Source organism: Macaca mulatta, chromosome 15 (genome assembly GCF_049350105.2).
Source record: "Macaca mulatta isolate MMU2019108-1 chromosome 15, T2T-MMU8v2.0, whole genome shotgun sequence".
NCBI lineage: Eukaryota > Metazoa > Chordata > Mammalia > Primates > Cercopithecidae > Macaca > Macaca mulatta.
The window spans coordinates 58,049,734-58,063,285 of record NC_133420.1 but is presented as its reverse complement, the minus strand read 5'-3'; the positions used below and the strand labels follow the sequence as shown (position 1 = coordinate 58,063,285).

Genomic DNA, 13,552 nt, shown 5'->3' with positions numbered 1-13,552 from the left:
ATAGCCTCCTAACCAGTCTCCCTGTTTCTCCTCTTATCCTCCAAAAGTCAATTTCCCCACACAACAGGCAGGGTGATCTTTTAAAACATAAATCGTGTTTCAAAATAATACAGGAAGGGGGAAAGGAAATGAATATATACACATGTAGGACAGGACTGGTCATCCAAGAGATGATGGTTGCTAGAGTTAGACTGTGAGCAATATTAAATTTAAATTAAATTTAAATTAAAATATTAAAGTTAAATAAATATAACGCAGATCATGCCACTCCTCTGCTCAGAACCCTCCAGTGGTCTTTTCGCCACACTCAGGTTAAAATCCAGACTCCTTACCAGCGACTACAGAGTCCCACGTGATCTGGCCACTATCACTCTTCTTCGTCCCCATCTTCTACCATTCTCCCAATACCTCATTTGCACAGGCCTTCCTGCCATTCTTCAAATATGCGAGGTCTATTCTCACCTCAGAGCCTTTGTACTTGCTGTTTCCTATGCCTGAATGTTCTTCCCACAGATGTTGACAAGACTTGCTCCTTCACTTCAATGACATTCAAGTATCTTATTCTCAGAGAGCATTTGACAACCTACCTAAAATAGCTCCCCCTCACTGTTCCTGCCCATGCTCTCTTTATATCCCATTTTACTTTCATCTTTCTTCCTAGTACTGACATTATATATTTGTTTACTGTCTACAGACCCCACCAGAAGGTACACACCATGAGGGCAAGCACCTTATCAACCACGTTTATCTCTGTAGCCCCAGAGTCTAGAATAGTACTATTCAAAAGACCTTTCTGTAATGATCAAACTGTTCTATATCTGCAATGTCCAATATAGTAACCACTACCCACATGTAGCTGTTGAGCACTTGAAATGTGGCTAGCATTACTGAGGAATTGAATTTTAAATTTTAATTAAGTAGCCATTATTTATTGATAACCAATAAAGCTTTGAATAAATGCCTTAAAAAGCATGACTGCATTAGTGTTTGGTTACAAACTCTAACCCTCATAGGAAAAGGATAAAAGGAATGAGACACACACATTGAGAAAAAGTAGCAAGCAAGCCAAGCATTAAATGCAAAGCTAAGACAATTTTTATAACATAATACTGAACCTGACACTACTAATACAGTACACTAAAAACCACAGTAAATCAAAAAGTTAATGTTAAACTGTACTCTCATTTTAAAAACTAGCTATATCGGCCGGGCACGGTGGCTTGTGCCTGTAATCCCAGCACTTTGTGAGGCCAAGACGGGCGGATCACAAGGTCAGGAGATCGAGACCATCCTGGCTAACACGGTGAAACCCCGTCTCTACTAAAAATACAAAAAAAATTAGCCAGGCGTGGTGGCGGGCACCCAGCTACTTGGGAGGCTGAGGCAGGAGAAAGGCGTGAACTCGGGAAGTGGAGCTTGCAGTGAGCTAAGATCGCGCCACTACACTCCAGCCTGGGTGATTGAGCGAGACTCCCTCTGCAAAAAACATAAAGTAAATAAATAAAATCTAGCTATATCAAGGATATAACTAGCTAACTATTAAGGATACACACAGTATTTCAACATATGCATAAAATGTCAGAAATTGCTGTGTCTAGATGGGGGTAGGCAAGTGGTTATTGTATTCCTTCTGAAGGTTTGACTTTTTTAAAAATAAAAAAGAGGTAAGGGAATGCAAAAAAAAAAAATAAGAAGAAGAAAAAGAAAGAAAAAAAGAAAAATAGTGCCAAGGTAATCAAATGTAAAAGAACAATCTCTTCAACAAATAGTGCTGGAATAAATGGCTGTTTATATGAACAGGAAAAAAAAAAAACAAAGGATACCACAGTATTTCAGAAATAAACAACTTCGGTTGATTATTACAGAATCTGACTATTCAACCATTGCATGTAAGACTTAATGTACCTTGAGACTTCTTTTCAAAGCAAGGATCAAAGCTTCAAATTACTAAAAAGTTTTTTTAAAAAAACTACTTGAATACAAGTGAAATTTCTCAACTGTGTTGCAAATACTAGCAAACTAAATGCATCAAGCTGCAGCGCCAACATGCAAAAGCAGTCAATAGTCCTAAGACTATATCTAACCCAGACACCAATTTACCAACAGAAAAATCTATACAGTTTCTGAGAGAAGAGGGTTACAATTCAGCTTATGGTGTGTGATTTGAGTTTAATGCCAAGGAATGCTATTTGGTTCCTCCTAAAGATTAGGCTCTGGCCAGACAAAGAGGCTCATGCCTGTAATCTCAACACTTTGGGAAGCCAAGGTGCAAGGATCATTTAAGGCCAGAAGTTTAAGACCAGAATGTGCATTTTAATGTCATTTTGTACAGAATGCTACTCACAACCTATCATTTTGTATAGATTGTACCAACAATCTACATTTTTATACTCTGTCTCTAAGATAATGGTTCTTTTAAAAAAAAAAAAAAAAAGATAATGGTTCTTACCAAGTTATTACAAATCTACCAAGGTGAATTAGAGAATTCTACCAGTGGATGTTTTTAAATATTATTTCTATCTGAATTTATTTATTTCAGCTTTATACAGTATCTCAATTTAGTATTCTGATCTTCAACAGTCTATGTAGTCTTTTAAACTTACCATTCTATATTAATAAGCTAATAAGCCTAGCCATGTTATAATAGCACAAAATAGTTTTAAAGCATACTATTTTAAATATCCATAAAATTAAAGCAGTATTTAGAACCTTTGTTAGTGTTATCCAGATGATAAGATGACCCAAAACTAGCATAATTAATAAATTTTCAGATTTTGTATTTTGGTCCTACTAGTCTGTCTAAATACAAATGCTACTAACAAAGCAGTAACAAAAGTTTACTAGTGCTTATATGTAACCAAACACCAGAGCAGCTTGGAATTTTTACTTCTTGGCTCTCTAAAAATGAAAAAACTAGGCCGGGCACAGTGGCTCACACCTGTAATCCCAACACTTTGGAAGGCCGAGGCGGGCAGATCACCTAAGGTCAGGAGTTTGAAACCAGCCTGCCCAACATGGTGAAACCCCATCTCTACTAAAAATACAAAAAATTAGCCAGGCATGGTGGTGGGCGCCGGTAATCCTAGCAACTCAGGAGGCTGAGGCAGGAGAATTGCTTGAACCCAGGGGGTGGAGGTCTCAGTGAGCCAAGATCGCGCCACTGTACTCCGGCCTGGGCAACAAGAGTAAAACTCGGTCTCAAAAATAAAAAAGAAAAAGAAAAAACTAGCACTCAAAGTCCATGTTGAATATTACTTTTTCTTTTTTATAGGACATCTTAAGGACTTTAGCATTACTTTCATTTTCTATCTGAACCTTTCAGATGATCATAGATCAAGACTGTAATATATACTTTAAGGAGCTATATACATTCTTACTGTCTCTAGCCTACATCACAAATTAACCGCCATATGAGAAATAAGCTTTGCTTTCTCAAAATCATACATTATAGACCTATGATTAATTTTTTGTCAATGTATGCAATGAATCATACAATACAAAGTCTCAAAACTGTAATCAGTAAAATGCCATCTTATTTGAAAACGCAATTCACGAAACATCCCTACACATGATGGGCTAACAGCAGTAGAATACGCTCTTAAAATACACACCATACTACAACTCTATAATGCTTTTCAAGACTGTCAAATACTACTTAATTTATCACATCTTACGCAGCATAGTGACTCATTCTAAACTTCAACTTGAAATAAAAAGAACAAAAACAAGAAAACTACCTTCTCAGTTTTATATAAACTTCAAGGATTCACACCTGCCTTATCAAAAGTCCCTACAGCAATTCTTCTGAAAACCAGATGCTTCTAGCTTTGAAGTCTTGCTTCTGCAGCTACCCTTTTTAAGTGTATTATCGTATTAATTTAGCCACTTAATCTCGTGGCTTGTTCCTCCTTGGTTGCACAGAAAAACTGTAGCATACACTATGCACTACATTCACTATAGCACAACACTTAAAACAATTCAAGTGTTTATGAGCTCTTCAGTTTTGTCCATTTCTACTAAACCTGGCAATGTGGAATAAATTGAGACCACTTAATAAGCAACTTTTTAAATCATGTAAGAGATCTTCAGAAACTAGAATGTTCCTACACAATCAATCTGCCATAAACAAAACACTGTAACACTACTGTGAATAATAGCCAATAAAAACTAACGGAATCAAGCATGAGTTATGCATTTCACTTAAAAATATACATATATTCACAGACAATAATTTCAGAAAACTAATTTGTAGTTTTGTGCAAAACAAACAAGTTTACAGTTAAACCCAAGATACTTTTTAGAAAAATACATAACCAATTAGTAGTAATGAGCTGATTTCGAATCTTCCCATTTATGATAAAAGGCAACACTAAGAAAATACAGAATCATTAGTTCTCACCAATTTATGGGTTTCATCCTGTTGTTTAGAGAGTTTCCACAGAAGGGAAATAATATTAAGAACTTGCTGCATAACCTGTAGAGGTTCTCGTTCTATACCATTTCCAACAGGAGTAGCTAGTTGTGGAGGTACAGCTTCAACCCAGCACTCAATTAGCAAAGGAATTATTATCTCAATAAATCCTTTCAGGTTTTCAGTAGATGATAGGCCTTCATCCACACCACTCAGTCCTCCAACCAGATACCTAATAAGGTAAGAAAGAAAAAAATTAAGTGATTAAAAAATGTTTATTATCCATTGCTAATTTAAATCTTAAATATAAAGTACTAGTAAAATGAAGCACCATGAATTGAAAATTACATCAATCAAAACGAGTAAGAAAAATGAAATTCTAAGATGACAAAGCCAATAGATAATTATCAAGTTTTATTTCTCAAAGGCTTTGCTATAAATTAATAAATTAACATACAAATGACTCTTCCCATGAGTAAATAAAATCAAATCATGAGTAACTATATGAAAACTATGAAAGACAACTGCATGTCTTCCCACCAATAGGCATCAATGGTCAGCAGTTATAATTCAATACAGGAAAACTGTGTGGACATAACTGAAATCCTTCTTACCGTAGCCTGAACTGTGAACTGACATTTGGCTGTGAACCCCCATTTTCATAAACCTGGATGTGTTGCTGGTCGTTGGCATGTTCCTTCCAGTTGATAAAAATGGAGTTGCTAGTGGCATGGGGATTTTCTTTCTGTTCCTGAAGTCCTTCACTTTCTCTCAACCTACTGGATCCATCTGCCAAGGCCTGAAGGAATTTACTGAGTCTCACTAAGACTTTCAGCCTCCACTGCTGAGAAGTGAGTCTCCGATTAGGATTTACAGAAAGTATCCAGGACTGGGATCTGTCTCTATTTATCAGTCCTTTGGACAGCTGCTGATGAGAAATAAGTTCTACAAAATTCTTAAGCAATATGCTGCTACGGCCAGTAATTAGAGCTGGGTACTGTTCCAGCAGAATGTCCAAAACTTTTAAAGAGTCCTCCTGAATTCCTTCAGTAATGTGAGTCATGGCACTAGAGAGATGGGCACTTACCAAAGGAAAAAATGGAGAAATTTGTTCAGCTCGTATTTTGGGGGCCAGGAATTGAAGAAGTTGAACTGCTGCTAATCGTACATTAGCATCTTTATCTGTAAACACAGCAGTCACTTCACTTAATATGTTTGAAAGGTGTGCATCAATTATAAATGGGTATTGAGACAAAAGGTCTTTAAGTCCAAGAAGAGCACTTTGTTTAACCCCAGCATTGTAGTGATGCATCTGTGACAGCAAATCCTATAAATAAAAATACAAATTTTAGATGTATACTTATATACATATATCAATTTCAAATAAACATGCTAACTAACACTACACTAGTAAACTGACACTCCGTGGGGAAACTACTTCAATAAGTACTCTTTAAATGTTATTTAGCTTTTGTTAGGATCAGAAACAGAAAAATACTTTCAGCTTAATAAAAACACTGCATAATTTTCAGGTGGAATTTTCTCACTTTACATTAACCTACACGCAGGCTTAGACACTCTTATGATATAAAGTGACAGCAATCACACCATCATTTACTGAAAATATACTATGTACCAAACATCATGAAAGGCGTATTTATATACTCTCAATTTGACAGGCCTATTTATTCTGCCTATTTCAAATGGGCTTTTGCAGGGTGTTTGTGTTTTATTCAGAGTATACTACTGGACAATTTTATTTGTGGAATAATTTATGTAAACTTTGAAAAAATAACTTTAAATAACTCTTTAGTATTATTTAACCTTCAGAGCTTAAAAAACAAAAATAGAAAAATGTATATCCTCCCAAAGACCTATACACAAATATTCATAACAGCATTATTCATAAGAGCCAAAAACCAGAAACAAACTAAATGTTCATCAACTGCTGAGTGATCAACAAAACGTGACCTAATCATGCAATGAAATACAATTCAACAATACAAAGGAATGCACCACTGTTCTGATATATGCTACAAGCTACATACCACCTGGAGGAACCTCCAAAACACTGTGCTAAGTAAAAGGCCAGTAACAAAAGACCATATATTGTATGATTTCATACACTTTCCAGAATAAGCAAATCTATAGATATCAGAAGTAGATTAGTGATTGCCAAGGGCTGGAAGAAATGAGAAGTGATTCCCAATGGGTACAGATTTTCTTCTTGGAGCGATAAAAATGTTCTAAAATTAGATTAAGGTGACCGTAGCATAACTCTGTAAATACACTAAAAGCAATGAATTGTATACTTTAAATGGGTGATTTTAATTATGTGTAAATTATGTCTCCATAAAGCTGTTAAATTCTTAAGCAACACTTGCTCAAACTTAATTGACTTCAAGTATTTACTATGAACCTATAATAAGTTATGTGCTGTATGGGTTCAAAAATGAAAGACAGGATTGTATCTTAGCTAAAAAACAGCTAGAAAACTGTTCAAAAATCTGACACATCAAAAACATGTAAGAATTATTTCCAGATATAGCCAGGCACCATGGCTCACACCTACAATCCCAGCACCTCAGGAGGCCTTGGTTGGAGGATTGCTTACATCCAAGAGTCTGAGACCAGCCTGGGAAACATATTGCAACCTTGTATCTACAAAAAACTAAATCAGCCAGGCATGGTGAGCTCGCTTGTAGCCCCAGCTACTTGGCAGGTTGAAGTAGGAGGATCACTCGAGCTCAGGAGGTCATGGCTGCAGCAAGCCATGATAGCACACCATTGTGCTCAACCTGGTGTAAGAGTGAGAACTGTCTCAAAAAAAAAAAAATTTAAATTAAATCATCAAATAAGTATACCAGGGAGAAACAACTGTGCATTTAGTTTAGCAAACCTTTCTGGAGGACGGGGAAAGACACAAGTATATGAAGAGAGATCAGATTTGGGTAAAAGAGAAACTCCAAACATCAATAAACCCTATGACCCTAGGCAAACTATTTAAGACTTTAGACAAATTTTCACAAAAATATAACATTCTACATGATTCCAAAGAAAATCTTATTTCATCAAAACAAGATTTACGATTTACCTTTATGTTAAGTTTTCTATTGTTTGTTGGAAGTGTTCCATCTTCTTTGAGTTGCTCAGGCAGATGTATAGTCTTTGTTTTAAAGTTTGTAGGAGTAGCATTTTGTAACTTGGGCTTCTTTTTACCAACTTTCAATTTTACTTTTTGAAAATCATCTTGGCGTTTTCTTTTTTTGGTCATTCTCGACTACTATAATAAAAAGAATTAATTAAAAGCATTGGATAGAGACAAGAATAAATGATAAAAGAAGAAAAAAGGCGCTTTCCAACACATATTACTGTAACATTTATTTCAATCATAAGAATCAGTGATTATGCTGAAAGATCAAAATATTAAAAAATGCTGTTAAGAACTATTAAAAACTCAGTTTAGTGATAAAATACTGTAACAAGGCAACAGTCTTGCCACGGTTTTGCAAAGTTTTTTGGGTCACGGAACCTTCTGTCAAGCTATGTGCTAAACGGAAACCTTCTGAAATTTGTTTTTTTCTTTTCCTTTGTTTGAATGTAGAAGAGCAGCACAAACTTGTTAGAGACATAACTTGTATCTGCTGGTGAGCTCCTGGTCTTCGTAAACGCCTCGGAGGAACTTCTCTAGCAATAGCAAGCAAAGTTGGAAAATCTATGTTATTATTTAATGCAGCCTGTAACAGTTAGAAAAAGATTTACGAACCTAAGCTGAGCATCTGAAAAATGGGTAATATTCAAATACACAGCAAGGAGAATAATGGACCTTTCAAGAGCAAGGAGAACAAGGTAAAGATCAGGCGTAGGGGATAAACCTAGTATAGCAAAAGTGAATAAAGTTCAGACTAAATAGAAAACAGTATTCCCCCTTGGTCCCCAAAAAGGACAAAAAGCAGCATAGAAAAAATATATAATGTAATAGGGGGACAAGGAACAAAGACCAGCTAAGCCACTATTATAATAAATAACTCAGGCATAACACCATGCCATCTTGTACTTCCTCCCCCTCTATACCACATTCCAAACCTTGTACTTACACATGAAATCTCTGATCTGTGTCTCTTACCTATTTCCAGGCCACTATTTTCAAGAAGTCCTTTATTTTTACCATTCAATACCTTCCTCACTGGTACTCTTGGCTACTATCTAGTGTCTACTCTCTAGTCCACCGGACCTTTACCAGAGAGCTCTCTCTAAACACAGATCTCAAGACCAAGACTCAAGAGCTCTCAGTTGTTCTACTCCTCATACACAGTAAAACCTCCTTAGCAGAACATAGGAGGTCCTTCCTAAAGTGGCCCCATCCATCCTCTCCAGCTTTATCTTCCCACAAGCTAACCTCTATCTAAAACAATAGCCTCTTCTACCTGGAACCAGCTAAATTCTTCTTGAAGCCTTTTCCACAACCGAGAACAACGAACTCTGCGTTCCACTGTACACGACTTGAATAGGGTAAGTACCTCTGGAATATATAAAACTTCCCCTAATCGCCTGGTTTATCATAATTATCCTGTGCCTGGCCATAAAAAGCGGGACAGTGCTACACACGAGGGTATGAAAAAAATGGGTAAAATGGAAATTTCCATTATTACAATATTAATAAAATGGCCAGTGCAATACTGAGCAGCTCAAGTTCAAGGAATTCAGAAGCTAATCAGCTATGACAATATATCCAAATTCACTTAATTACAGGGTTATATTAGATCGCCATGAGGTAGGATTTCCCACAGGTGAAGAACCAATTCTACAACCAAATTGATTAGGTTCTTATCCAGACTCCGACGCTTTCTAGCTGTACACTGTCCCAATTTCTATCTACAAAATAGGGATAATCATACACAACTGTAAAACACTCAGAACTGTGCCTGGTACACGGTTAAATATGTATGCTCTAAGCATAAACATGTACGTGTCCCTCAAGTCTCAGGATCAGTACGTACCAAGCCCGGTACTAGATGCAGTGTGTACCTCAGTATACAATCTGCATAGAACCATGCAAGGTAGGTGGTACTAAACACGTTTTAGCAAGGCACCTCAGAAAAGTTTGGAAGTCACGCCTTTATCAAGAAGTTGAAAACGGATTCATTCACAGAACTGAGCTCTGCAAAACCACCTTGAACATACCAGAATTAACCTGAAGACTGGAAGTCTTCGTGGCAAAACCGTTTGGCTTATTTCATTCGTCCCTATTCCCAAATTTTCATCTCACCCACACCCCTAGTTACCTTAGTCTGAAAGAAAAAGCTGGGGGTGGGTGGGTGGGTATAAGGCCTAAAAAGAAGGCCATGATACTCACCTGGCCTCTTTTAATATAAAAATGGTTTTCATTAATTAAGCAAGGACACTTTGTGAGCTTTTCCTACAATTTTATTACTAGCTGGTACCAGAGACTAAAGTAAATAATACAGGACATTCAGAAAAATTAACTCCCTTCTTCCCCCAGTCCTGTGGGTTCTATTTAGCCATTAACAACCTGATGGATCTTCGACAGTCTACTGTCAACTTTATGCCATATTATCTATCGCTTTGTATTAGTCACGTTAATGCTTTCTCTACTAGGAAAATTAAGAGGGCTGATTGACCTTCCTTGACTTTTCAAACCGAGTAGTATTATTATGGGACACAAAGCATTTTTATGCGAAGAATTCTCAAAGTTCTACTAGTAATTGACTTTAACTTATAACAAAGATTTTCATAACACAGCAAATCAAAAAGTCCCACTAAGCCACTTTTACAGTAGCCGATTTTTAGCAAAAGGTAGGAATGCCAGGAACTCACATCACTAGTCCTTAAGTTTGCGATCCCCGATAGTTTCAAAGCTGAATGTCACACATTACTACTTTAGGTCTTTTCTAATTCCAACAAAAGGCAGATCCTAGAGTTTTTAGGATTTCAATCGAACTAAATTCCAACTATTAATAGTTTGCCTGCCACCTTCTTACCTTTCCTCATTTCCAACTTCTTTTCCAAAAAAACAACAAAAAAAAAAAACCAGAGAGAAGGATCGTACTGCACTCGGCCTTTGGTAATTTCCTCCCCAATCCCTTAAACTCAGGAGTTCCTCCAAACTCCACTGAGGGGCCAACCAGAGGCGATAGATTTCCCAAAAAGCAAATGGTCCGGGCAGGGGCGACCCCAGAAAACTGGTGGTCCCCTTCCACTCGCTTAACTCTCCCGCCTGGGCGACCAGAGGGTGGAACAGGGGACGCCAGCTCATCCCCACTCCGTACTCGGTCCTGCATCCATCCCAGAGGTGAACACACCGTGGGTTTTAGGAAACCATCGTTCCTTCTACTCCAAGGGACGCTGGCCAGGACCAGAGTCGGGGAAGTGGGGCCCGATTCACACACCCCGGCCTAAAACTCTCTCGGACCCGAAACCGGGCGAACCCGCCCAGTCATCTGAAGCTCCACAAACGCCGAGGGGGTCCCGCCCCCGCAGTGCCGGCCGCACACCCAGGCCCAGCTCCAAGGGACGTTGCGGCCCAGACCCGGTGGGCGCACATCGTCCACGGCCGACCCTGCCCGCTTGGGCCGCGGATCGGGGGGCGACGGCCCCACCACGCTCAGTCCCGCGCCCCGGGAGGACCCGGCCCGACGGACGACTGCCGCTCACCTGAGGACCCGGCCGCGGCCGGGGCGCGGAGCCCGAGGGGAAAGCGAGCGAGCAGAAGCCCACGGGGCGACAGCGTGTACCGCCGGCCTCAGACTCTGGCTCCCGGAGCGTGTTTTCAAATAGCCTCGTCCTCACGCGGCCGCGTCTCCTTCCGCCGCCCGGAAATCAGGGCCCCTCCCCCTCCCCCTTGTGCTCACGTGATCGCAGCCCGCAGCCGCGCGCAGCCAGGGAGGCGGGAGCGGGAGCAGTGGGCCCCGCCCACAGAGGAGGGGACCGCGCCGGAAGCCCCCTGCTTAGTGGGAACTGGAGGGAGGACAGCGCAAGGTCCCGGGACAAAGGGTGGCGCATAAGTCCAGCTCATAACTTCATGGGCAAGCAACTTAGGGGACGTGGGCCTGGTTATAGCTGAGCATGCCTTTTATCTTCCCCCCAGACCACAGTTCTTCAGACCTGGAGCCACTTTCAGAGAAGAGTATAAATTGAACTGAATTGAAAAAGGGAAAAGTTTTGGACTGCTGAAGATGGAATTCTTGGGGACATTAAACTGGGCTGAGATGGAACAGATAAGATTTCCTTAATTAGAGCAAGACACACCTAGTATCTAGAGCCTGAAAGTCTTGGTCAAGGATTCTCCCTAACATTTCAGTTTCTGAGCACTAACATTCCTGCTACTAAAATGAAGTGCGAGATTAATTTCTGAAGTAAAGAAATAAACTAAAATTTCTAGAAAAGAGATAAGAAGAATGAGCCTTTGAAAAACAGCCTTCACAAAGACTGGCATGATGGCATGGAAGAAAGAGCCCCAGGTAAGGACTTCAGACCTTGATTCAAATTTGTCTCTGCACCTCACCAGATATAAGAATTAGTAAAGCTGGCGAAGATAGGGACCCTCATTATATTGGGTAGGAATTCAAAGGAATGATGGGAGACCCAAGCACTGGAACTAAAACCATGCTTGTTCCATAATTGGAGATAAAGAGGCAGCGCGAGAGACCTTGCCCTCCCTTTGCTGGCAATATGGCCACATCACCACGATCTGCCTAGAATCCACCATAACCATAAATATTTGGGAGTCATTGGCATTATGTGGCATTATATTCTATTTAAAGCTATGAGAATAGATCAGAGGAAGAAAGATTTATTGCAAACCAGACATGTCCCCGGAACTTCAAACTTGTATCTAACAGTTTATTCAATGTTTCCTTCAGATATCCAATATACATCTCAAGGTCAACTTGTCCAAAACAGAACTATTGATGATATTCCCCTTGAAATCTACTCTTCATACAGCTTATTCATCTCAAATAGTAAGACCATCCTTGAAGTTACTCAAGCTGAAACCTTTGGGTTTTTGGTTTGGCCTCTTTCTTTCACACCTCACATCTAATCCATCTGGAGATTGACTCTACCTTTAAAGACATCCTAACTTTTACCAGTTAACATACCTCCCCTGCTACCATTCTGGTCCAAGCCACTTCTTGATCACTCCAAAAAGCTTCCAAACACATCTCCCTGTTTCCCTCATTGTCCCTCTTCCCTCTACAGTCTGGTATCAGCAGAGCAGCTGTGTGATTATTTTAAGATCTAGGTTAGATCAGATCACTCTTCTGCTCAAAACCCTTTAATGGCTCCCTCTTTCATTTAGAGTAAAAGCCAGAGTCCTTTCTAGGGCCTTCTCTTAGGCTGCTCTTGCATGGCTGTAAAGAAAAACCTGAGACTGAGTAATTTATAAAGAAAAGAGGTTTAATTGGCTCGTGGTTCTGCTGGCTTTACAGGAAGCATTATGTTGGCATCTGCCAGCTTTTGGTGAAGTCTCAGGTAGCTTTCAATGATAGCAGAAGGTGAAGGGGGAACAGGCATGTCACATGTTGAAAGCAGGAGCAAGATAGAGAGCAAGAGAGAAAGAGAGAGGTGCCACACACTTTTAAACAGCCAGGTCTCATGAGAACTATCACTAAAAAAAGCACCAAGCCATGAGGGATCCACTCTCATGACCCAAGCATGTCCCACCAGGCCCCACCTCCAGCATTGGGGATTACAACTCAACATGAGATTTGAGCAGGGACAAATATCCAAACCATATCAGTTCTCAAGCTCTTCCATGTTCTGACAGAGCCCCTTACTCTCTAAGCACTACACCTTCCACTCCCCTTTTTTACTCTGCTCCAGTCACACTTGCATCTTTACCTTCCTCAAACACCAGTGACACACTCCTGGCTTTGGACCTTTCCTTTAGTTTTTCTGTCTGCCTGAAACACTCTTCCCCAGTAAGTCCATGTGGCTAACTCTCTCTCCTGCCCTGAGTCCACTCAAATATCTTCTCAGGGAAGCCTACCCTGACCACCTCATTTAAAATCACAAATGACCTTCCCAGGACTTGGAATTCCTTTAGAACATATCACCTTCTAATATACCATGTGATTTACTTACTTATCATAACCATTATTTGATTCTGTCTCTCATCTA

The 13,552-nt window shown here is 39.6% G+C and overlaps 1 protein-coding gene across 2 annotated transcripts in view; it reads right to left on the bottom strand.

Annotated features, from left to right (window-relative positions):
• TEX10 (testis expressed 10) overlaps positions 1-11,253 on the bottom strand; it is a 50,715-nt gene extending 39,462 nt beyond the window's left edge. Inside the window, exons 1-4 of one of the 2 annotated variants that reach the window (XM_001112220.5) lie at positions 11,087-11,253; positions 7,506-7,694; positions 5,026-5,738; positions 4,400-4,643 (exon numbers count right to left, since the gene is read on the bottom strand). In XM_001112220.5, coding sequence (XP_001112220.1) covers positions 4,400-4,643; positions 5,026-5,738; positions 7,506-7,685 — 1,137 coding nt within the window. In that variant the 5' untranslated portion in view covers positions 7,686-7,694; positions 11,087-11,253. The remainder of the gene's footprint in view (positions 1-4,399; positions 4,644-5,025; positions 5,739-7,505; positions 7,695-11,086) is intronic. The other variant, XM_028835022.2, reaches the window with a different exon arrangement.
• Between the last annotated feature and the right edge of the window lie 2,299 nt (positions 11,254-13,552).